The 26,112-nt window shown below is 40.0% G+C and overlaps 1 protein-coding gene across 9 annotated transcripts in view; it reads left to right on the top strand.

Moving 5' to 3' along the window:
* The window catches only part of LOC115100406 (CDC42 small effector protein 2-A-like), a 168,727-nt gene that overhangs the window by 77,688 nt on the left and 64,927 nt on the right, over positions 1–26,112 (top strand). For all 9 annotated transcript variants that reach the window (XR_003859066.1, XM_029618865.1, XM_029618857.1 and 6 more), the window contains one exon: positions 96–416. Coding sequence is in view for 8 of the 9 variants with exons in the window: in XM_029618865.1 (XP_029474725.1) it covers positions 360–416 (57 nt within the window). In the remaining variant the exon portion in view is untranslated. The remainder of the gene's footprint in view (positions 1–95; positions 417–26,112) is intronic.

Raw genomic sequence — 26,112 nt, forward strand, 5'->3', positions numbered from 1 at the left:
TTCAAGACTATCTTCACAGCTTAGTCTTATACTGTGATCCTTGCTTTCTTACCATTAAAGAGAACTTTTTTTTTTTTCCCTCAAATACTTTGCAGGTCAACAGCCTTTAGTTTGGAACAAGATCACTTCTATACGTTTTTGTGGTGGTTGGTGCAGAATTTCAAGAGACTGGAAAATTTCCTTTGCAACCATAGTAACCAAGGACTTCAGTGCTCAGGAATATCTACAGCAAAAGGACACGCTGCAGTCTGGGACCATTTTCTTCTTGGCTTAAGGAGCATCCTCTGAGGTGTCTTGCGAAAGAGATTTGGATCTCATCGTTCTCCCATCTTTCCTAGTGTTTCTACTTTGGACTGTTCATGATGAGTGAATTCTGGTTGTGTTTCAACTGCTGCATTGCCGAGCAGCCTCAGCCGGTAAGTATGAGCCCTGATACTGTGTGGTCTTAATTTCTGATTTGTGGACAAGCAGTTTGATAACGAATGCGTAGAATGGAAGGGAGTATGTACCTCATCCACCCTGTATGCACCAAAACAGTTCGGTTTTAAGGACCTTATTTCTCAACCCTGGAGAAATTATTTGATACCTAATTGCATGGTTTAATTTTACCTTTTGCTTTGGTTGATTTTGACAGAAGAAATATTTTAAGATTTCAAAGGACATGCCAACCAAAGCAGCATATATTCTGGACAAACCGTAGTCTGCCAAAACAAGTCATTAAGGAAGTCTGTTCTGAAAGGGTTAGCTTGAAATACCTGTAAAGGGCAGCTGACCACTTCAGGGCCTAGCTATGAAAGCACAATGTCTTAACAGGTGGTGTTAGCAAATAGAAGCAAAGTGATAAATGGGAACACAAACATTAGGGCTCAATAGCACACATTAGCGTGTTTTCATATTTTTGGAAAAAGAACCCTTAATAAACCCTTTCTGATAAAGTAGCTGGCTTAGGGGGGCTGCTACAGCTTTATGTTGAAATGAGTTTGCTTTCCCCAAAAGAGTAAATCATGATCATGGAGGAGAACAAAGAACTATTCGTACATTCGTTTTTGTGTAACTGTGGATCGTACATTCGTTTTTGTGTAACTGTGGACTGCATACAATAAGTTTTTATTTAATGCCTGTTAGAATCATTTATTTATTTAACTCTTTTCTATACCAACATTCATGAAACATATCATATCGATTTACATGGAACAGGGGTATTATAACATTAACATTAAAGAAAGAAAGAGATAAGTTACAATAAACAGGGGTTGGTGGCAACTTGGGTAACTGAAAGTGCAGATGACAGAGGTTTAGCAAAATAAACTTAACAAGGTGAATACTGGTTGAGCCATGGATCACATATAGAACACTCTTTAAATATGGAAATTATATACACAGGAGTAAGAGTGGCTACAATGCAATGCAGTAGCAATACAGGAAGGGGATTAACAAATGGATAGGGTTGTGATCATGTATATTACTCTACTAGAAACTGTTTTTATAATAAGGTAGGTGCAGAAAATTTCAAGTTTGGTTGAACGAAATAAAAAGTAAACAGATGGCAAATGTTAAAAGTTGAAACAGCAGATTTAGGTAAATTAAGCAGTGTAAATGGGGAAGAACTGAAGCCAGCGACTAAAGTCTTTATAAATGGAAGAAAAACTGGAGACTGTGCTGATCAGTGGGGAGGGAAGGGACAAAGGAAAGAGGTATGGGAGTGCGAAAGCAAAAACAGAACCATATTTTTATCTAGATAAATCTTCAAGGTTATGGTTCAATATCCAGTTTGATAATAAGCATGATATTTTTAAGAAAAGCAGGCCTACCTGAGAAAATAAGTCTGTCTGTGTAGAGTGGCCACACCACAAAGATCACAATATATGTATCTATAGAATGGATATAGAAAAAGATAAAAATGGCTTGGTCACCAGTCTGAAGGACACCAGTCAAGAGAAGGATATGCTGAAGTGAAAAGAATTCAGAGACATTGACCTAGATCCTAAGGTTAATGCTAGGGTAAAGTATTCCTCAGAAACAATATATGAAGTCTTTTTTTATTAATGCTGCTTTATGCTGTATCATTTTACATTTTGTAACCTGCTTTAGATTCAGGGTTTTCTTTGATGGAAGGCGTATATAAGCATAATAGAAATAGTTCCTAAGAAAGAAAAAGGAAACCTGATTCTTGAGCGGTGCACCACTGACTCTTCCCTGCTCACAGGATCAAAACAGGCTCTGAACCGACAGGTGAAGTTACATCCTGGCTGCTTCTCACCGCACTTAACTCTGCCAACCAAGGACAGGGTGTGCAGGGCTCTCTTCATTCAAAAGAAAAACAAAGGCAGTTGTTGGCAACTTTTTTTTTTTATCTGAGTGCTTGCTGAGGCCGTGGTTCTCTAACATAGTGGCTCTCAACCTTTTTCCATTGTGACGCACCTGACAGATGACACTTAAATGCGTAACGCGCTGTGCCCTACACGCTGCAGCTGAAAAAAAAAAATCACCTTAATTATTTTACTCTTAAAATAGTCTTTATTTTGCAAAAGCTGCTGTTGAAACCAAAGTTATTACATTTTATTTTTTCACAAGTTTTTAATCTTTTGCTTATTTCATCGGGGAGAAACGTGGGCAGGATGTCCTGCACAGATTCTCGATACAGTGTTGGAAGGGTGGGAAAAACTCTCGTGCATCTCACTATCAACATCCACAATATTTTGACCTATTCTGGAGTTTATAGAGAACAGAATTAGGGCATTTCCCCTTTCATCTCAACATAGAAAAATATGCATTCGAATTCTGATATTGCCTCCATAACAGCAACTCTGAATCCCTCCAGTGCTAGAAACTTTGAAGTAGCACAAAACCATGCAAAAAAATAAATAAATAAATAAATCGGCTGCTATATTTTGAAGACATAAGAGATGAGTATTTCCAAAACTGACATATCCCATTAAAACTGAAAATAAACTATTTTCCTGCCTCGTCTGGTTCTCCCATTTCCATGTTCCTTTTGTTAACCTAAGTTTTTTTCATAGAGTGGGGCAGTGGTTAGAGCGGTGCTTATAAACCAGAGCTCAAATCCCACTTCCCTCACTCCTGTTCCTTGTGACCCTGGGCAAGTCACTTCACCTTTCATTGCCTCAGGTACAAACACGGCTGATTTCTCTAAAGGTTTTTCTCCCATTCTCTTGTCTGTGGTAAAAATGATTAAAGGTGAATTTTAAAAGCTCAATGCACACATTTATTTATTTATTTATTTTTAGATTTTTATATACCGGTGTTCCTGTATTAAAATACAGATCACATCGGTTTACATTGAAACATAAAAATTATGCCAAGAGGCGGTACATATAACAAGGTTATAGAACTTGGAAAACATGGAAAACAGATTCGAATAATAACACTGATAAACTTGCAAAGTCTCTGAGAAATCAAATCATAAAATAAGGCGTAATTGTCTAAGATAAATGTGATCTGTAAAAGGGATTGCGATGGTGAGAAAATCTTGATAGCTGGAGGTAAAAATAATCAAAGTTCTGGAAAAGCTTGGCTAAAGAGCCAGGTTTTAATTTTCTTTTTGAAAGAGGCAAAGCAGATCTCAAGGCGGATGTCTGGTGGGAGCATGTTCCATTGGACAGGTCCTGCTAAAGAAATGGTACGTTTCTGATGTAAGGATATTGTTGAAGGAACATAGTGTGCCTTTATAAGCTCCTCTGATAGGTCTAGTTGAAGAGTGAAAACGTAGTTGGGTGCTTAAGTGGAGTGGGGATATATTGTAAATAGATTTATGAATTGCTGTGTATACTTTATAGAGAATCCTTTGCTTAATAGGCAGCCAGTGGAGGAGTTTTAGTATGGGGGTTATGTGGTCTCTTTTATTCGTATTGGTAAGGATTCTAGCTGCAGAGTTTTGAATCATCTGGAGGGGTTTGATGGATGAGGTTGGTAGGCCAAAAAGGAGTGAGTTGCAATAGTCAATTTTTGTTAGTATAATGGCTTGTAGAACCATCCGAAAATCATTGAAGTGGAGAAGTGGTTTCAATTTTCTCAGGACAAGAAGTTTATAGAAACAGTCTTTAGTGGTGGTGCTTATAAATTTTTTGAAGTTAAGCTGATTATCTATCATGACGCCTAAATCACGTACATATGGTGAATGATTAATTATAGGAGTGGTAGAATTGAGTGGGACAGCTGGGTATATTAGATTGTTATTAACGTCATGATTGATAATTAAGATCTCTGTTTTGTTGTTGTTGAGAATGAGGCTGAGACTGGATAGAAGATGATTGATTAGTTGCAAGCAATTATTCCAGTGAATCAAGGTTTTGTGAAGGGATTCTGAGATTGGGATGATTATTTGGATGTCATCCGCGTAAATGTAGTGTGTTAGGTTTAGATTTTTAAGAAGTCGACAGAGAGGGAGAAGGTAAATGTTGAAAAGGGTTGGAGAGAGGGAGGAACCTTGAGGGACTCCTTGATTTGCTGGGACCGGGTGTGATTCTTTGTTGTTTATCTTTACCTTGAATTGTCTATTAACCAGGAAGGACTTGAACCAGCTGAGTACTGTTCCCTTAATGCCTATGTCTATCAGACCTTGTAATAAGGATGAATGGTTGACAGTGTCAAAGGCCGCAGAGAGATCTAAAAGAATAAGGAGGTGAGGTTGTTTTTTATCCATATTAGTTAGAATATTGTCGGTGAGAGAGATAAGTAGGGATTCAGTGCTTAACGATTTACGAAAACCGTATTGGGAAGGTGCGAGAATGTAGTTTTCTTCAAGGTACTCTGATAGTTGTCTATTGACTATCTTTTCCATAATTTTTTGAAGTTATGAATTAGGGGATGTGCGAATGTCAAAGTGCTGCACGCCAGGCGGATCTTAAAAGCCGCCCGGATACGCGGGTAAATGCTGCTGCACGCACAAATTAAAAAGTTTTCAAAAAGGGTCGTGGTCTGGGGGGGGGGGGGCACGGGCATTCTGGGATTTTAACTGAAATTTGCACGCAAATACCTGTGCGCGCTGGGGTGTGCCGGAGTCCCCTGCTGCGTACTTCTGCTACGGATGACGTGTAACTTGGAAAACAAACAATTCTTAGGCAGAGCAGCGGGGTTTTAAATGTTGGGGCTAACGGGAGAAGGGAGGCTATTAATTGGGTGAACTGGGAAAACTGGCAATGGTGTCGGAGCGCGTTCCTTTTAAAATCTCCCCACTTATGCGTTAGAAGCATAATTTCGAGTATCGGCGTGTACCCACTTAAAATGGAGCACTCATGCACGTGGTCAGGCTTTTTCTTTATAGCTTGTTCATATACGCGCATGTGCTAATAAATTAGCCGCGTCTCTGGATGCGGGCTGATGAATGCACATACACGTGCACCTGCACGTCATTCTGAAAGTTACTGTCTTATGAAATAGAGGCAGGGAAATATCTACAGTACCTGGTTATAACTTGCCAAGTCTGGATTTGGAAAAGCAAGAAATTTTAAATCTGAATCCACGTCTTCCCTATTCCTTCCATGCATCTACCTCCAGTATTGACTTTTTTCTCAATTTCTCTCTTCTGTGCTTCTCTATCCGCTCATAGCTGGATTTCCCCTCTTCTCCTCCATCTTCAAACAACCTACTTTTATCTCGCAACTATCTTCCACTTTGTCCACCCAGTCAACCCATTTCTCACTAGTTCTCCAGCTTTTAATTCCCTCTTTCATTCCCTGGACCTCCATTTCCACCCTCTGTACTTGCACCCATATCTACCATAAACTGACTTATTGCCTCATCAGCACCATCTCCTTTACTGTCACTCATTCCCTTCTGACGTCCAATCCCTTTCTCTTATCCCCTCTCTAGCTTCCCATTTCCACACTCTGCCCTTTCCCAGCCCTCATCCACCTTCTGTCCCTCATGTTCTCACCAACCCCAGCTCCTTTTCAATCCTCTCGTCTCTGGCCTCCAGCCCTTCTATCTCTCAGCTCTTTTTCCTCCTCCAAAGTTCCTCCATGTTCACCTTCTCACCCCCTTCCTAGTCCCTCCAGATCCTTCAGTTTCACACCATCTCCTCATCCCATCCCACCCTTCTATACCGTCTCGCACACCACAGTTCATCTAACACACCTTTTCACAATACCATACACTCCTAATCCCAGAGTCCCTACTCAGTCTGGCTCCCATGCTGCCATCCCCATTCACAGTTCTCATTTGTCTCCGCTTAATCTCAATCCTGCAAGTCATTTTTTGCAGGGTGAGGCACTTGCCAGCCCTTCCCCCCACTCCATTAGGCTTATTTTGCTCTCATGCCCCCACAGACTCATACCATCTTGTTTTCTTTTCAATACCCCTCCCCCACCAAGTCCCCCTTGCAAACTTAGCGCTCTCCACATAACAATCAGACTCAGTAGAGTGCTTTGAGCTATCTTCTCCTCCTTTGCAGTTAATGGTGACTGCAACCATGGGACAGGGAGCAGGATCCCACATTTGTGAGTTAGACTGATGGCAGTGGTGATTAGAGCCACGGGGGAGGGAGAGCAGGATGCAGCATTTTGAGCCTGGGCTGGTGGCACAGGATGTCCTGACAGTGGTCACTGTTGGGGGTGAGGGTGGACGGAGGAGACAGTATAATCACCTTTCTAGCTTGGGCTTTTAGTGACCGTGATTGCCAGAGTGGGGGAAAACACAGCAATTGGGAGCAACACTTGGCATTTCAAGTACCTGGCTCCCTGTCTTGCCCTCTCCTCAGCTAGAGGGCACATGTGGCTGTTATAGAAAGCTTAGGCGTGCTGTCTGTTTTCAAATTTTGGTGCCACACCAGCGCGTCTGGACACACTGGCTCAGCACCACTGCTGTAACAAATGTAGATTTGCCTGACTGACTGGTAGTCATTGCTCATTATTGCAGTGATAACGTGGTTTGCTGCCAATGTGATAAGGGATGGTAACGTGTCCTTTCAGTATGTCTGGCAAGCATAAAAGCGCTTCTAGAAAGAAAATATCGAGTCTGCGAGCCTTCAACCTTCAGAGGCAAGCTCCTTCTGAGGAAAATTATTTTACAGAGATACTGACTAAGCAGAAGGCTCAGCTCTGATTAAAAATGGGGATAATGATTACCTAACCCAGAAGTGAGCAAAATGTTTTTGAGCCATGCCCACCAACCCCCTCCCCCTTCTATTCATGCAATTGGTTGGGACTCCCCAAGATGGGTTACTATTATTTATATGTATACAGGGTATTGCATAATCTTTGCCTCCCCCCGTTGCAGCAGAAATCTGATAGAAACATGCAATATACCATTTTGATCGGCATTAAAAATGGAATTAAACATATAATTAACAGTTGGTATGCCCATCATTAGCTTGCAAATTGGATTTAAAATGAGTGGGGTATGAACACAACAAATTTTGAAATCTGTATCCTTTTCCAAATTTAATAAGACCAGTTCCAAATTTCAACACAAAGATGTTGGTGGAATAAAGACCCTGACCACTCTCCACCTCAAAATTAATAGCACCTATGTTTTCAGCAGCATTCAAGTCTGGAGAGTTCCCTGGCCAAACGTTGTTACCCTAAAAAAAAAAAAAAATCAATGTTCTTAATGCCATTTTCTTTAAGCAGCTGTTGCTTGGCATTGCCTTGCATGCATGCCACCTTATGGACAAAAGTAGCTTTGCCTACTACCAAAACATTTCTGGATCACTCAAAAATGGGGTAACATTTTCAGCTAAAATCGTATTCTGAAAATAGGTGCCATCCCAAGATTCCGCACGTTCTTTGATTTCCCACAAAATTTTTTCGCTGTGAAGATTGGTCTTTTTTTCAATGCAAGCAGGGTTTCGGACAATTTTGTGGTGATGTTCCTTGTTGCTAATTTCCTTCAAAGTTTTTGACTAAATCATTTTGAAAATTTGGTTTTTGAATTGACCGAATGAAAAATTTGTCGGAAGGCGCTAAATGAAGGAAATTCTTTTTATCCCAATTTCGTAACTAATTCACTAGCTAGAGCCTGTCTTGGAGATGGGTTTTACCTTTTTTATTGTTTTCAACAAATGTTCCTATTTTTCTGTATTTTTGTTTGCTCATCTATATTTTCTCATGTTTTGATCTGACACTTTTTCTTTACACTTTTTGCCTTTATTCTCCCTTCCCCCACCTCCTTCCTCTCTTCCCTCCACTTCTTCATTGTCTCTGTTTTCCCCTCCCCATCCTCACCACTTCTTTTCCCCCAGTGGGCAATAGCTGTGAATCTCTCTCCCTGGGATGGTGACCCAACAGCAGCAGAAACTCCTCCCGGGCTGAAGCCTGAGAGTGACAGCTCTTCCTGGGAGCACCTCAATGGCTGTTCCCATGCACACATCTGTTGCAGAGTAAGCAACTCCCCACCTGGGCAACCACAGCACAAACAGCTCCTCTCCCTGGCCCCGTGAAAGATGCATGGCTAAATCATGGCATGCTTACAATGATGTCGGTGTATTCTGGCAGCTCCCTCCCTCCTGAGCTTGCAGTGCCTCCAGGCATCAAAATTAGACAGTGTAGACATTTTTTTCTTCCCTGATTGGGCAGCTAGTGTGCACCCCTCCCTCCCTCCCCCCCCCCTTCAGGATTGTTCAAGCTTGCCCTGGGTTGCCCTAATCTTCAGTTTACTCAGCCCTGATCGATCTGGTCTTATCAAAAGGAATTGAAAGTCAGTTCTAGTTGACTCTGTTGCCTGACTAGACAAAAGGTTTACTGCAAGTCATTAGATCTTTCTTTTTTCAGTGAAATTCTGAGAAACACAGCAGAGCACAAACTATCACTTTTAGATTTGTGACACTTTTTCTAGCTGTGGCATGTTTCCTGTGATTTCTCCTTTATTAATTTGGACTCCTGGCCAATTCACAAGTCAACTCAGGCTTTTTGATGAAACAAGTTTTCTCATAAAAAAACAAACCCCAAAATGCCTTGAATCTCTTATCTTGTCAAAGTTTAACTCATCTGCAGACCATCTGCTGGATGTTTAGGAAAAGTCTTACTTAGTATCTTGAAGTTAAATATCTAAAGAAGAATAGATTCTTCCAGATCGTGAAGACTGCCTTTCAAAAGCTTTTTCTTTGCCAAAGAGGCGACGAACATTGACTCGTTACTTCAGTTGTCCTTAAGTTGGTTCTGCCATAGGCAGTTTAGTGGACATTGCATATTCTAAAAGATTGTGGAATCGTTTTAAGAAGGTTTGAGATAAATGATCTGTCTATCCCGTCTTCCTTATCCTTTGCATATCCATTGAGGACCATGAGTCACTGGATTCAGAAACCGAGCCCTGTAGTGTAGCTGACCTTGCAGGCCTCTCACCCCTCCCTCGCTTCAGCCTAGGGTTCTGTTCTAGGAAGAAGAAGCCGCCCTAGAGTCTTCACATGGGGTTATTTGTGGTGTTCAAGTTAACACTTTGAAGCTGTACAGTGACATTTAAGCAAGGTTTCCCCCCCCCCCCCCCCCTCAGCATTCAACATAAACAAGCTCTGAGCTCATGCTCATGTAACAGTGGTGTGCAGACCCATTTTTAGAGGTTTTCTAAATCAGAAAAACTTCATTTAACATTTTTTTTTGTTTTGGTACCTTTACCAAAATGAAAAAAAACATTTATCAAAACTCCTCAAGAAGAAGAGAAAATGGCTAGGAGGGAGCCATCTGTATCCCACCCTTGCCCCCAAAATGGCGCCAGGGCTGGGACCCAGGGCCCCACTTATCTCTCCCCATGGGGTCAACTGCAAAGTAAAAGGGGCAAGAGGGGTGCCCACTCACTTTCTTCGCCATCGATGTTTTCAAAATGGCGCCAGTCGGTCCCTAGACCTGTGCCGGAATGACATCAAATGGCGACAGGTTTTGGAGCTCGTGGACACCATTTTCTTGTACGCTTTTGTATGTTTGTATAACTATATATAAAAAAAAAAAAAATGGCACCAGCTGTTCCTGAGACTGATGCCATCTTAAAGTTACTATGGTGCCATTCTCAGGGCCAGCAGTACCATTTTTAAGACAACACCAATGGGGCAGGAGATGACTGGGCATCCCTCCTACAATTTTTACTTTGCTGTTGACCCCATTGGAGGGGTAAGTGGAGGGCGAGAGTGGTTCCCTGCCCCAGCAGCTTTCGAAGAAGAGGGGAAGGAGGGTTCAGATGATGTTTTGGGGCAGGGCAGACTGCGGCCCATGGAGGTTTCTCTTTCAAAAAGAAGCAAAAAAAATTAACAATTTTCATTGATTTTTTTTTTGTTTTGTTCCGTTCTGAAAACGCAATGAAATGAAATAGGAAATGTCATTTTAAAATGGATGCACATCCTTAGTAGCAATGTAACTTACTGAACTTCAGCTACATTCTTGTCAAACTTTATACACGACCTTCTTCAAGCTTGTTGGCCTAGGTTAGACCTCTTAACTTGAGACTCCAAACTAATTGGCAATCGTTAAAGTTTTCCCTGTATAAATCCAAACAAAGTTTCAGGATTCTGTGGCAGCTGCCTCTGATGGGCCAAGATTTAGATAACTCCAATTCTCTTCTTTCTAGTTTGGCTGAACACTTCTGTTTGTTTTGACTTTTATCAAGAAGAGAAGTGGGGCATTCTGACTTCTCAAGATCTCTCATTCTGCCTTGCCTTTAGGATTTTTAAGGAGAGCTGTCTAGATGTTGTATTTGGCTTTTGGGTGTGCATTAAATTTGGCATTTTGGGTGTGCATTAAATTTCACAAGCATCATTGTTCGGATTCTCACATATTCCAAACTTTGACCTTGTTGAACTCTGCAACTGTTGCATAAGGGGGTTTTGCGGTTGCCCCCATGGACCGCCATACTTGCCTGCTAGCATGGCCTCTCTTGCCATTTCCCGGCATTGCAACAGCAAGGTTTCTAACTGATTCACCTTTGACATTTTCTCTCTGCTCAAGCTATGGAAACTGATGTAGAGGCCAGAAGAGCTATTTTGAGAAAATCTGCTGACCAGTGTTTGTTAAACATATTTAATAAATATTCCATATGAAGGGGAACTATTTCTTCTACAGCAAGAAAAAGTAGTCATGGACCTGGCAAAAGGGAAGAAAGCCTTTGTTCCTCAAAACAGAGCTAAATAGAATTTCAATTTAAGATTCTTTATATGGTCTCTGAGCAAATCTGACTTCTTGTCCACTCAGATTTGCATCATCTTAAGTTCCCTATTTGAATTACAAATCCAAAACCTAAGTAATAACAATGACTATCTTATTCTATTTCGGATGTCTTGAAATGTTTGAAAACTGCTTAGTAAGACATCTGGGAGAAAAATAATTTTAGATGCTAGGGAAATCACTCTTTACAATAATCTTGAAATCATAAAGATTACTTACTATTTTTTCTTCCAGTTGAAGCTATCCACCTGCAAGCAGGGGAGCCAGGACAGTTTTCCTGCTTTTAAGTTTCTCCCCTCCCATCCCCATCTGAGTTCTACCCATGTGCACTGCTACCGGGATCCAGGACTGAAGTCCTGCTTTGAGCTGGTGACATCAGTGCTCAGCTTTTTGGTGAGCAGTTGTGAAAGAGTTTGCCCCTTTATGCATCTGTTAGGACCCATGGTACACTTGGGCCTGGGACTGAATGAATCATTGTGTGTGTGTGTATATATATATATATATATATATTTATTTTTTTTTCCCATTACTATGTGTTTCAGTGTGTTCGCACATGTTTTGTGGAGGAGGGACCAAGTGGTTAGGCATAATTATTCTAGAATTTTGTGCCGTATGCAAAAACAAGAAGCAAGAATGTTTTTCTTTATCTGATCTGTCCATGGGGTTACTGCATGATTCCATTTGGAACACAATACTCATATCTGATTTAACTGTAGAATATCTCCAGGTCTAGATTAACACTGAAATTTGGGTTAGGCAGGGTGATACTTTCAGACTGCGCTAGATATCCCTGGATGGTTTTACTTATGTTCAAAAATCCAAGGGCTAAGAGAAAGAGAGAGGTGGTGGTGCAGTAAAATTTGAATGTTTCCAAATTAGTTTAGATAATAGGATGAGCTTTAATATATCTTGAGTTTCTGAGTTAAAGTTTTTGAGAAGACCTGAATTCGCTGGCTGGTGGTTTATTGTCCATCTAATAATGAGACTGAAGCTTTGGATGAATTTTTGGGTTGCATTCCTGGAAAGTGTGTCCTCACCCATTATTTATTGTGGGTGGTTGTAATGGTTGGGGAGAGGTTAAAGTCGCTAGGTTGTCCCCTTAATTCCCATAGACAATCAGAAAATATCTATACACTGTGCTTAGCTGACTTTCACATTAATTGTCACAGTAAATTAAGTATATATAATAATCTAGGACTAATAAAAATTGCAGTGCACATAAGAATAAAGTATAATGTAAACAAGGAAAATACAAATGAAACAGAAGAGAAGTTACAATAAAGTATATGCATAGAATAAATCAAAACCAGAGAATATATATGTACAACTAAATCTGCTCACTTCCCTGAGGTTGTGCCATGAATCTCAGCAGTGGAGCAGTTCCGGAACTCTTAGGACTTAAGCACTGGCACGTCATAAACATCTTGATTTCGTAAGGTTGTTTATATAGAATATATCGTTCTTTGTCTGATTTTCCTGCCAATACCCAGCCATCAATCATGCTGTGCCCTTTCTTCTATCCCATGCATTCCAGCCCTAAGGCAGAGTGGGCCTGCCAGGTGTTGGCCTGAAAATGGTCAGCAGAATGTAACCTATAGGTAGCTCAATAATGCAGATTTCCTGAGGGCCTCAGACTCGCCACTAGCACACACAATTCAGTGGCTTAGTTTTCCAGAGAAGACAGAGCTTAACAGAAGAGAGAAGCCAAAAGGCTTAACAAATCCTAAATATATAAATTCATAATTTATCCTGCTCAATCAGTGGTTCAATTCTTCGGGGGGGCCTAACTGGTCCTGCTCATATACCGATGTTCTTCAGATTTTAAATCCCTGTTTAAAATAGTTATTTTAATATTAATGCTAACTGCCTCCAAAGTGGAGCAATGGCTGGATGTTTTTGGCTCTTTAGGGGATCTGGGATTCCCTCAATTGGTTCAGCATAATACTCGTACTGAGGCCATATACTTGATCTAGTTGGTTCCAAGACATTGAGTATTAATTTGATTCCATGTATCCTTATGTCTTGGGCTGATCACTTTTTGGTTCTTTCAGGTTTGTCAAAATAAGACCATAAAAATGTGAAGGATGTTGTCCTTGAAATCGTTTCTTCTTTAATTGATGATTCTTTGGATTATCAGGATTGGAAGCATTTATCGGTGGAACAGATGGTGGGGAATTGAAATAAATCATTGAGTGATTTGCATCAAGTAGTTCGTGTGTGTGTGTGTGTGTGTGTGTGTAAAAAGAAAAAAAAAAGTCTAAAGTTGCCTATCAGCGCTCCATAGTATTATGGGAGATTAAATTTGCTTAAGCGGAAATATTACTTCATAGAACATCGATGGCTCTAATTGAAATTGATCTTATTTGAGAAATACACATCTCCATGGCAAATTTACTATGAGATAGCAAAAACAGACCAAATGAGTCTTAAGAACATAAGAAATTGCCATGCTGGGTCTGACCAAGAGTCCATCAAGCCCAGCATCCTGTTTCCAACAGAGGCCAAAACCAGGCCACAAGAACCTGGCAATTACCCAAACACTAAGAAGAACCCATGCTACTGATGCAATTAATAGCAGTGGCTATTCCCTAAGTATAATTGATTAATAGCCATTAATGGACTTCTCCTCCAAGAACTTATCCAAACCTTTTTTGAACCGAGCTACACTAACTGCACTAACAACCTCTTCTTTTTCAAAAGCTAGCATTCATAGAAAACAGGCCAAAGAAATGGTTAAAGGGACTTGTTCAACTTTTGTCATATTATATAAAATATTAGCAGCTGATTTGTTTGCAGATTTAATCCAATTGCTAAAACTCAGTCAAATGATCTTTAAAAAAGATCGGAAATTGAGAAAAAACTGGATCAAAAGAACTTGAGAAAGATTGTATTAGAACCTAAAGAGGTTAGGGAAAGTTTAGGGAATAGTGGGAATCTGTGTGAAAAGTTTGATAGAGAGGAGGTGAATGTAGTGAGATTGGTAGGTAGTCATGATTGAATATGAACTGGAGAAATTCATGGAGATCAGCCTGTTGAGCCTTGAATAGGTATTGCTTACCCTAGGAGATCCAATTGAGGAGGCAGGAAGATGCATTATTATTAATTTAAAAGTTTTGTATACCGTCATTCGCAAGAAACATCACAACGGTTCACATCATAGAATCATAAAAGCAACAATAAATTCTGGTAGTTTAAAATACAATAAGATATTTAAACAAAATAAAATTATTAATAAAAGGACTGGTAGAAAAAAAAACCCAATTTAGGAATAATCGCTTATTCGTTCTAACTACTTCTTTCCTCTAAATGGTCTGCGTAGCCTGCTCAAAGAGCCAAGTCTTCAGTGCTTTCTTAAACACCTTAAACTCAGTTTCCAGACGTAGTTCAACGGGCATTGTATTCCCGTTGAACTATGTCTGGAAATTACTAGGAATTCAAGGATTCCCTTGAACATATATGGAGTGGTCAGAAGTTTTAATATGCATAAAATGTCTGAGCTGACTTCTGTGTCTGTCGTGCATGTCTGTAATGCCAGAAAAATGATTCTGCAGATACTGAATTGGCTTATAGCTCGCATGCAGAGTTTGGAGAAACTTCAGAGAAAATGACAGACAGAAAATACAATTCTATCATTGGAAGACCTTTGGACATTTTACAAGGGATTGCTATTGTGCACACAAGGGAAATTTAAAAAAAATCCTCAAAATACAACTGTTACTACATTTTATCTTTATTTAAAATCACTTGTTTCCCACTCCTTCCAAAGTTCAGGCAGAGTACTTAGAAAAAACATACATAATAAAATTAGACAGAACTGTCACAAGTACAAAATTTATATAGTTGCTGGGTCGACATTATTTAATGGGCTAGGTAGACTATTCAACTTGCAGTTGTGGTTACATTTCTGACATCACCCAGATGGAAAAGCTGTTTTGAGTTTTTAATTCCTCTTTAAACTTTTTGGGGTCTTTTAGGCTGTGTAAAGGAAGTGGAAAAGAATTCTACAGTAAGAGGCCTGCTATGGAAAAAGCCTTTTCTTGTTATACTAAGATGACTTGTACATGGGGAAGGGATGTCCAGCCGAGCATAAGTTTCATACTGGGACTTTCAGGTGAATTTTCAAGGATGTTATGCATATAAATGTCAACAACAAAAATAACCCAATACCACTGTATTCCAGTGTACCGAACCGTTTAGCAACAATATCAACAATAAATGGTACCACAGGTATAGTTTAAACACATTACGTTTGTGCACAACCAAATGTATGTAGGCCCCTTACTTAAAGGGTCTGTATTGTGCAACAGACTCTATTCATGTATAGGGTCACCTTGCTTTAATTAAAGCAAGGTGACCCTATACATGAATAGAGTCTGTTGCACAATACAGACCCTTTAAGTAAGGGGCCTACATACATTTGGTTGTGCACAAACGTAATGTGTTTAAACTATACCTGTGGTACCATTTATTGTTGATATTGATGCATATAAATGTAACATGCTATTGTAGCAATTTTCAAAAGCCATTTACTTACGTTAAGTGCACTTAACATGGGTAAAACCTATAGACATTTCAATGGCATATATTGTTGCAATTTTCAGAAGTCCACTTACACATAAAGTGTATTTACACACGTAAAACCCAGTTTTAAGCATGTAAATCCTTTTGAAAATTAGGCCCATTGTGTTGAGAAAAACCAGGGAGAACTAGTGTTATTGAGAAGGTTGTGAATGACTGCTAATTTATATTGGCTTCTCCACTATAGGGGTGACCTGTGTTGGGATTGCAGTACAGGGGATATGAGATAATGAATGGTGGCAGCATTCTGGATTAACTGAAGGGATGTAATTGAATTCTGGGGAAGACCTGTGTATAGTGAATTACAGTAATTCAAAATATTAAGGATTAATGATTCAAAGGACTGTTCTGAAATCTGGGAGATCCAGTAGTGTCTTGAGATGTAGAAGTAGTTATAATTTGGCAAAAGAGTTCTGAACGACTTTAGTATGCAATTGCATTGATAAGAAAGGATCAAGTATTACACCTAAATCACGGACTCTTTGACATGGCTATCTGAGTATTAAAATGAAAAGTTGAAGGTATTTGGTATGAAGGACAACATAAAATTATGATTCTTTTTTTTTTTTTAAGGTTCGGTATCCATTTATATGAGAGCCAAGTTCTAACTGCAGACAAACATAGAGACGCAAATTTACTGGTGCTGTTCAGGATGATTTTAGGGGAAATTAGAACTGAATATCATCTATATATAGTTTGTAGGAGACACCCATGGTGGAAAATAGGCGACATAAGGTCGTCAAATACTGAATAGCACAGCCGATAATGCAGAGCTTATGGGTCCTGCACAGGGATGGTTAACTAGGAGTGGATGGTATTCTGATTTACTGTTTGGCATTAGAAAGGTATGACTTGAACCTCACTAGAACTGATCCAGTTATCCTAATATCCATGAAACGAGTAAGAGGAATTTTGTGATTGAGTGTCAAATGCTAACCATGATGAGTAAGATTAATATGTTATATACCAGAATCAACTCCTTGAAGTATGGAATCTAAATTAGACAGGAGTGTTTCAGTGTTGTGAAATTGTTCTACCCTCAAATTGATACCGATCGAGAATTGAATTGTAATCAAGAAATTGTGATAGTAGCTTCAGTGCTACAGATTCAGTAATTTGGCAAGAAATGGTAAAGTTGAGAGAGGGTGAAAGTTAAAAAGTCAAGAATCAGCAAAAGCAATGAAAGAGATCAAAGAAGAAAAATCAGAGTAAAAATAGCCAAAGTCACTTAATGATAAGTCATTAAATCCATTAAGTAGCAGTGTGCATACCATGTAAAAACAAATCATATAGATCTATAGACAATTGACAGCAAATTCATTTTCAGTAGGTTCTGGTGCCTCAAGTCATTTAATTGGACATTGCAGATTTCTCAGATTACTATACTGCAGTATCGGACAGATCGGTAACAGTGGCAGATGGCATGTCTAAGGAAATAGTGGATGTAGGAAGTATTCAGTTCAAGCCATATGGAGATAGTGACTGACATTCTAATAGCTGAAGTTGTATTATGTACCTGAATTACCTGAAAATGTTGGTTTCCAAATTAACATATACTGGACCGAAAGTAATTGACACTGTTGCAAAGTCAAAAATGGCAAAGAATATTTGTGTACTGTATCAAGACTGGCATTTATCAGATGAATGCCAAGGCTATATCAGTAAATGATCATATAAATATGGCATAACTATGAGGGTAATTATTTAAAAGGATTTAGATGCTTAACTGTTTTTTACAAGTGTAAATGCACTTTACGTATGTAAATAGGCTTTTAAAAATTGCTATAATAATATATTCCAGCTACCACTAATAGAATCCAGTAGCATGGGTCTACATAAATCCATATATTAGTTCCATTGGGTTTTTTCTTGGAAATTACCTTAAATGGGTTTTTTTGAATCTTTACCTTTGATGCAATCTTTATACATTTAGAACTTCTGCCTTCAAGTGAATGCCTTCAATTTTCCCACTTTTGTTCATAGGAGGTAATTTTCAAAGGAATTCCGCATGTAAATGACATATTTGCCTTTGTAAATAATTGCAGTCAGAAGTTGAATGCATTTTAACTTGAGCATAAAGACGAAGTCCCAAATGTTTTCATTGATTATGTACAATACTCAGAGCACCAAACAGGAAGAATCGGAAACGAGCCCATGCCGACAATAGAAGTGATCTTATGAGAGAGAAGATTGAGAATTTCATGAAGGAGTAAGGAATTCATCATGAGAGTTTTATATTTACCAACTCAAACTGGAATTACAGAATGTGCAATTGAAGGTTATTGGAAGCAGTAAGAATAGTCATATTTTGGGCTAAAGCAGTAAGATCTGCTGCCTATATAAGAAACTGTTGTAACAAGTTAAAGATAAATCATTAGAAATAATGGACAGGCAAGCATCCTTTTGTCCACTTCCACACCTTATATGTTAACTGTTAAAATTTTACATAAGGCCAAGAACTTCTGAAAGACTGGAAAACTTTGTATTATATGAATGATCAATTTATTGGATAAAGAATAGTTTGTCTTTAAGCAGGGTAGAGGCACTGAAACACTGTTGTAATTTTCTGTATCGAAGTACTTACCGAAGTACAGATAAAAGAACAGCAATGATTGTACAAATTAATATATTGTTGGTCTTTAATACCATCTCTCATGTTAGGTTAATATCTCTTTTGGAAGCAACATATGCAGCAAGTTTGTGTTCAAGGAGATGCCTCCATAGGGTATCTCAATCCTTCAGGCATCTCATAGGGATCCTGTTTGTCGGCAATACTATTTAATATCTTCGTGCAACTTTTAGGTGAACTTATGCGTTCCCTAGGTTTACTTTTCAAAATGTACACCAATGATGTGCAACTCTACACACCAAGAGAGTGAGGGGTATTTCCTGTGGAGAAATTTACTATGATTTTTCACTGCTAGTTAAAGCTAGTTAGGGAGAAATAGAATATTACTCGCGTGTGGGGAAAACAACCATCCTATGTTTAGGAAAGAAGTTAGATGTTAATTTTACTCTGAAAGTAGATGAGTTATGTATACGTCCGTGAGCGAAAGCAAGGAATTTAGGGATTCTTTTAGATTTCAATCTCTTTGCATGCATAATTGAAAAAGCTCGTACTGATTTTTTTTTTTTTTTTTTTACATTGCGTTTGATGAAGCCTTTAAGTGAATTACTTCCTTTGTATGAGTTTCTTTTGATATTACAAACATTGGTTCACTGTCATTTGGATTACTGCAACTCTTTATATTTAAGAGTGCCCAAACATTTGTTAAATGTTACACAATTAGTGCAAAATGCCTCTCGCAGAATGATTTTTAAACTGCCATGAGGTGTCGATATTGCATCTTATTTGAAGAAGTTGCATTGGCTTTCTGTCCAAAAAAAATAATTGAATTCAAAATATTGGTCTTTCTTTTTAAAGAATTACACGAAGAAAACCATTGTTTATCTGCAAAGCTGTCATGGTATAAGCGTTCATGCACTTTAAAGTCTTCCTCATTGCTGCAATTAGATATCCCCTCAGCCTCTGAATGTCGACAGCAAAGCTTTAGGACTAAAGCTTTGTCAGTGATGTGTCCCATTGGAAGTTAGAGGTGACTTAGACTATTGGAGGTTTAGGAAAAGGGTAAACGCTTTTCTTCTTAATCAAGCTTTTAATGATTAACTAGAACTTGAGTATATCTGATAAAACACTCCCCAAGTTATGAGGAGTGTTAGATTTTTATTTCTCCTCCGTAATCAAATGTTCAGGAATGTTTAATTGTTATCTGTGGAAGGTATTTTAAGTTTGGTCTGTTTTTTATGGCTTGTTTATTTATAATTATACAAGCCATTGTGCCCATTAACACGGGCGAGATGTTTGTTCTCCTGTGCATTCACGGCATGTCGGTCAAAGCTCTCTGGGCCGCGCATTTGTGGCACGTCGGGCAGAGCCTATTTATCTATATTGATGTAATATATGGATTTTTAATTATTTTTGGAAGATTATGTATATTATCTGTGATCTGCATAGAATCTTAGACTTGTGGAATGCAAGAATGGGAGGTAAATATGGCGCTGGAAAAAGGACTTCCATTGATCAAAACATCGATCCTCAGATCAAAGAATATTCAAAGTACATAAGTAAGCTAATAAACTACCTCTTTCCTTTGTGAAAGTCCATACTGTGAGATTAATGGCTCCATTTTATGCAGAGACAGCTCAAGCATCTCAAAAATTTTGTAAGGAGGCAACATTGAATGCCATCCTTATGTTCACAAAGCACTTTAGCAATGACAGTTGGGATAAGAGCAATACAAGCTGTAGTAAACCTCTCTTAAGATACTGCTTTTTAAAAATCTCAGGGTGAGAATGTAAAACTGGAATTTTTCACTCTCCCTCAATACCGTCTCCTAAGAATATCCGTGAAGAAGCATCAGTCCTGGGTCCTGGTATTTTCTAATTACTCCTGAAGAAGCGATACTGTGATCGCGAAACACCGGCCGTTGTCGGGCTTCTTAATCACTATTCAGGACACAGTCGCATATTGCTCTTACATACAGATGATTTGGGACTGTAAGAAATATTGAGAATAACACTTTACCACAAGTTGGGACTTTAAATTTAAATTTTACCTTCAAAAATTTCTAAAAAAACAGCCGCAAGTGACGAGTAGTCCGGACGGCAAGTTTTATGACTGCCGTCGTCTGGCTTGCTGATGCGGCATATTTCAATTTAAATGATTGCACAGCATTGTCTTACAATATTATAGGGTCTTTTTGTTGCGTTTGATTTTGACGGATAAGACTTTTTTTTGGGTTCTTTTTTTGGTTTTGTTATGCTAATTATTACACCAGTATATAATGTTCCTCCAAATATCTAGTTATTCTTACCTGTTTCACTAGCTAATAAATAGTGGGAATGTGTCTCTAGTTATGATTACTAATATTTTCTCGTTAGTGGCCAGGGCTGAAGAAGTTCTTAAGTGTGGCTGGGAGTAGCAAAGAGGTGACGCTCACAAATTGTGTGTACGAGTGTTATGATCGTCGGTCGCAGACTGCTGCGACCGATGCAGCTCCATGTACTGCTCAGCTCTCGTCTCCGGGCCTATTCGCAGCTGAGGCTAGCTGCTACCGCTGCATTCCGCCGGGTTCCCGGGACTTCTCGTGGCATCCGGGACGCCACCACCACCCACGCCGGCTCCGGGCCTTCCTAGTCGCGCGTGCGCCACCAGCCTCTCCTTTGAAGACCCAAGGGTGGGAACCTCAGGGGCATCCCCATCTGATGATGTCACCAGGCTGGGATTCTTAAGCACTGCCTTCGCCCCTTGCTAGCTGACTTGGCAACGAGTTCCTTCGCTACTGATACCTGCTCCTTGCTTCTACGTTCTACTACAACGACAGTACTTGCGCTTCCCTGCTTCTCGGGGCAGTGCTTACCTACAATGACAGAGAATAGAACTTGCGCTTCCCTGCTTCTCGGGGCAGTGCCTACGTTCTACAGCAGAGTCTGTCTGTGCTTCTCCGCTCCTCGGGGCAGCGATTCAGTTTGGTTTCAGGGACTCTACTCAGCACCTCTGCTCCTCGGGGTAGCGCTCTTGTTTCTCTGCCTGAGATTCCATCGTGTGCAACCCCACTCCCCTGCGGTTGCTTTCGTCACTACTGCAGAGATTCACCCGGGCTTCCCCGCTCCGCAGGTTGGCCTACGTCACCACGCCAGAGCCTCTCTTGCTGGGCAGCCCCGCCTCTCGGGGCACTCTCCGCTGCGGACCTCCAGAGGTTCCTGTCTCGCGCTCCCCACTCCTCGGGGCCTGCCCAGCGCTTCTCTCTCTCAGAGGTTCCTGCTCTGATACGTGCCTCTCCAATTCAGCGACTATACTGTGGGTTCTCCCAGAACTGGGTCTCTCACCCCGCTCCTCGGGATCCCCCACAGTGCTCTCTTTACTGTACCTACGATCATGTGGCTGTGACGCAGGTCACTCCATTCCTCTACACTACTGAATCTCCTACCACAGCTGACCTCTCCTCCCGACATTGGGGACCAGTGGGGGCTCCTCCCCACAGGTGGTACCAACCCTCCCCTCGGGCCAAGGACCCACGAATCCTAACAATGAGATTACAAGCAGGGTGGAAACTTTGGTCTTCACTCTGCAACAGGACATAGCCCAGGGCTTAAACTGGTAAAAAATTAATAGATGAAGAATTGTTGGCAAGTGAATTCAATTTATAATGTTAAATAGATGAGATTTCATTCGGAACTGAAACTGCAGTGGGAAAAAACTAGAATTCACAGAGGTCAAAAAGGGAATGGCTTGGCCCTTAGGAAGATTCTAAATGGGTTTTTATTTGATTTTTTTTTCTCCAGATCCTTTAAGTAGTGAGGGAGAGAAACAGATCTGTAGTTGGGCAGGGAGAATCTTGGAAGTATGGTCTCAAATGAGCAGAGTAATGAATTGGACTGGAGAAATAAGATAAAATGAGCCAAAAGGCAGAGTCTGGACACTAAACAAGGTTTTGAATATCAGGAAAACTATTCAGAAAACGAGTAGGTGGCCAGTGGGGGAATGGATCAGTAGAATGCAAGACCCAATTTGGATGAAAGAATTCCAGAACAAGGAGTCATAAGAAGCTCTGAGAAGGAAGACAGGAATAATGTACAACCACTGAAATGTGGTCCATTCATGGACTCTATGGCGCATGCACAGGCTAAGTGGCCTTCTCACTTTACTAAGTCTCTTTAGCCCCAGTTCTTCAGAATTCTCCATATGGAGAGAGGATAACCTGCGTCCTGGGTGTTAAATTGCTACTACTATAGGTGCCAGTAACCAAAATGGATGCAATGCTGGTCTTCCAACACAGTTTTGCTGATTTATAATGAAATAATGGCACTTTTTTACACAATCATTCAAATATCATTAAAACAAGTCAGCTGGGTAAATAAGTTATTTTGTGGTTCATAGGACTGTCAAAATCTAAGGGTCCTCTCCTTATGCTGTATTCGAATTTTGAAGCCTTGCTGGGTTACTATAAAAATGGTAGAATTGTCTTCTCAATTTAAAAATCTAAGTCAAATACTTTGGATCCATTTTGGACTTCAGTTAATGTCTTATCTCCTTTTCTGAGTCTGTTTTACCAAATGGGCACGAGTGATGGGTAACACCAAATGAGTGCTCCAAACTCCTTCTTTTTCTCCACCAGCCATGTTGGATAATAAGTATCTCACCTTCTCTAATACTTCTGCCTTCCTGACAATGAACCTCTTGGGCTGAGAGAACCAGATAAGAGAAGTAATAAACCAGTTCTCAAAATAGAAAGGAAGTATGGAAAAACTTTCACTGAAATTCCACAAGGAAGTAGTCTTTGACCTTAAGAGAAAAAATAGTTCATAAAATCTCTCATCTCAAATTCCTTATTCCACTCACTGGGGCCTAGGATTTTCCAGGGAAAAGGAATTGAAAAGAAACACTCCTTTCCTTTCAACTTGAATACAAGAATCCACAGCTCCTCTAGAAGTGACTTTTTATATAGACACAGGAAACAACCATTTCAGCAGCTTCACATGAGGGTGCTATGGCATAGATGGTTTGTTTTCTTCTGAATGCATAACCTTTCTCCAAGGCCACATTTTAGTAGGGACCCCTACAAATCAGTGGGGCTTTACAAACATGAAACATTTCTTCACGAAAAGGTCATGGATGTATGCAGCAGCCTCCCAATTGTGATAAAACTTCCAGAGAGTTACCTACATTAGAAGTAACAAAACTGAGATTGGTGGTACCTTATAGACAGGTTTATTGAGGTATACGCTTTCAAGTCAATTGTATCTGATGTGGACTTATGTTCTCAAAGCTTATGTCTCAATAAATCTATTAGTCGAAGATGTTGCCAGTTTTTAGTGGTGGAAAAACGAGCAAAAAGCTATGGGTTATGGAAAGTCTGTAGCATTGCAGCAAGTAGAGAATGGTCTGGATGAGGCCCTGCAGTATCCACCTGCTGATTTATTCTGTTTCAATGAAGAGCGGGGGGGGGGGGGGGGAGTGGTTCACGTTTTGGTATGTAACCCCCTCACTGAGTAGACTGTGGCCACACAGTTTCCAAGATACTATCAACGCCACAGATCTCTCCTTTACTCTGCTGCCAGAGCACTCCTGTAGCTCCTGGGATGCTGGGGTTTAACAGTGAAGAGGAGGTATAAACCTCAGATGCCCTTAGTGTGGTGGTAGGATTCAACAACACAGTCATTTGGTCTTGCCCACATCTCAGACACTGTCAAGATAATACTCACTTGGGAAGAGTTCAGTAGGCTGTAGCAGCACCAAAAATCACAGCAAAGAGCCAATAATGGTGTTCAAAGGAAAAGAAAATGTACTTTAACTTAAGAAAAATAAAATAAAGAATCCAAGCCAATATTACAAAAATAAACAGAAATAAAATCCTGATTGCGAAAGACAGTCTTTGTCCATGGTGCCAACTCTCTTAACTTTGTTCCTTCACTGAATAGTACTTCTTCCTCAGAGGGTAGGAAAATTATCCTCATGCCATCATAAATTAGATGGAAGAAAACTTGCAAAAAATGAAAAATTCTCCTTCAAAAACTGTAGACTCTCAACTCAAAACTCAGCAATTTTCTGTCCTCATAAGTTACTGAATGCAGGAGCGCAAAAGCTAAAAATCCCATCCTTCCAGCAACTGGTTAAAAATCAGTAGTTACAAATCTCTTCTCTCCCGTAGTCTCTGACCCACTATTACTGGTTGCAAGGTTATGCTCTAGCGCTCTCAGGTTGAAATGGCCTTCCTGTTTAGAGGTCTTTGTTTAATATTTATATGGTGCCCATTTGTCGTCTGTTAGCTAGCCTCTGTTCAGGTCATCGGTTATATGTAGGCATCCAATTCCACGTAGAGGTTGATACTTCATGAGAAGCGTGTTCTATAATTTCCTGCTGCATTTGTGCTGTAAAACAATGACTTTGGCATAATAGGATGACTCTGAACCTTGTGAAGACGGAGCTTGTCTCTCTTCATTGTGGTCAAACACTGATTCATCCTATCTTCCTTCAAAATGATAACCTATCAATTCAGTCCTCTCTACAGGTGAAGTCTTTGCATGCTCATAGATTCCACCTTGACGTTTTACTAGGCAAATTAAAGCTGTAACTTAAGCGGGGTTCTGGTGCAAGGACTGAAGCCTGTACTCAGTGTCACCAATTTTCATGCTGTTGTGCAGGTATTGATATCCACAGTTAACTATTGCAATGCTTTATAGATTGGTCTCCCAAATAATTTGCTACGTGCACTGCAGCTGCTGCAAAACTCAGCTGCACGACTTATTTCTGGATGCTGTATGCAGGAACATACTGAATTTCCCCTGTACTTTGACATTTACATTGGCTTATATAAAATCCTTGATTGAATTGTAAGATCACAATGTTGGTATACAAATTATTGGAAGTGGACTCTTGTCTGTGGATGAATGCTCCTTTTACTTATCTACAACCCTACATGGGCGTTGGGCTCTTCGCAAAGAGGACTATTGGGAATTCCATCCATCCGCCAAGCTCGTTTGACTAGAGAGCATGCATTTTCAATAGCTGTTCCAGATTTAGGGAATTCTCTTATGTATGAACTGCAAGCGGTGAGCCATGCAGTTCACACATGTCATTGAGCTGTGTCGGCAGGAGCAGGTGGTTATGGGCATGCAGAAGGGAAGGGAAAGATGAGGGGGATTAAAAAGGAGGCAGCCACATGTGCTATATAGGAGGTAAAGGAATACCTATGCTCTCTGTGTGTCTTCCTTGGCTAACTGAGGAAAACATCAAGCAACTAAATTCTCCCTTACAGTTGTTAGAGATTCAATTTATTATTTATACGTTTCGGCACTTCAAAGCAGATTACATTCAGGTACTGTAGGTATTTCCCTTTTCCTAGAGGGTTTACAATCTAATTTGTACCTGAGGCACTGGCAAAAGCTCTGGGACTGGATGGTCTGCCTGGAGAATTTTATAAAATTTTGGTTACCCAGACTTGTCTCCCTTTGGAAAGGGTATATAAAAGGCTCTTCTGGCTCTGGATTTCCCCTGGGGTCAATATTGCAACTATGATTCCGCTGCCCAAACCAGGCCGTGATCCTTTGGTGCTGGGATTGTATAGACCAATCTCATTTCTCAACGTCGATCTTAAAATATTAGTGTGAATTCTGATGGATCGACTTTCACGAATTTTGTCCACCTTAATTTCCCCTGAACAACTGGGCTTTGTCAGAGGGAGGCATGCAGTTACAAACATGCACAAAGCCCTGGCATTAATGGATCACTCAATGCAGCAAAAACTGCAATCTTTACTTAAAGTTTGATTGCAAAAAAGCTTTTGATAGGGTTAATCAGACATCTTTTGCAACCCTACGAGCCTATGGATTTTGGAGTGCACATTTGGATTATGTTTCTTTAATATAT

This window comes from Rhinatrema bivittatum, chromosome 1 (assembly GCF_901001135.1).
Source record: "Rhinatrema bivittatum chromosome 1, aRhiBiv1.1, whole genome shotgun sequence".
Taxonomy (NCBI): Eukaryota; Metazoa; Chordata; class Amphibia; order Gymnophiona; family Rhinatrematidae; genus Rhinatrema; species Rhinatrema bivittatum.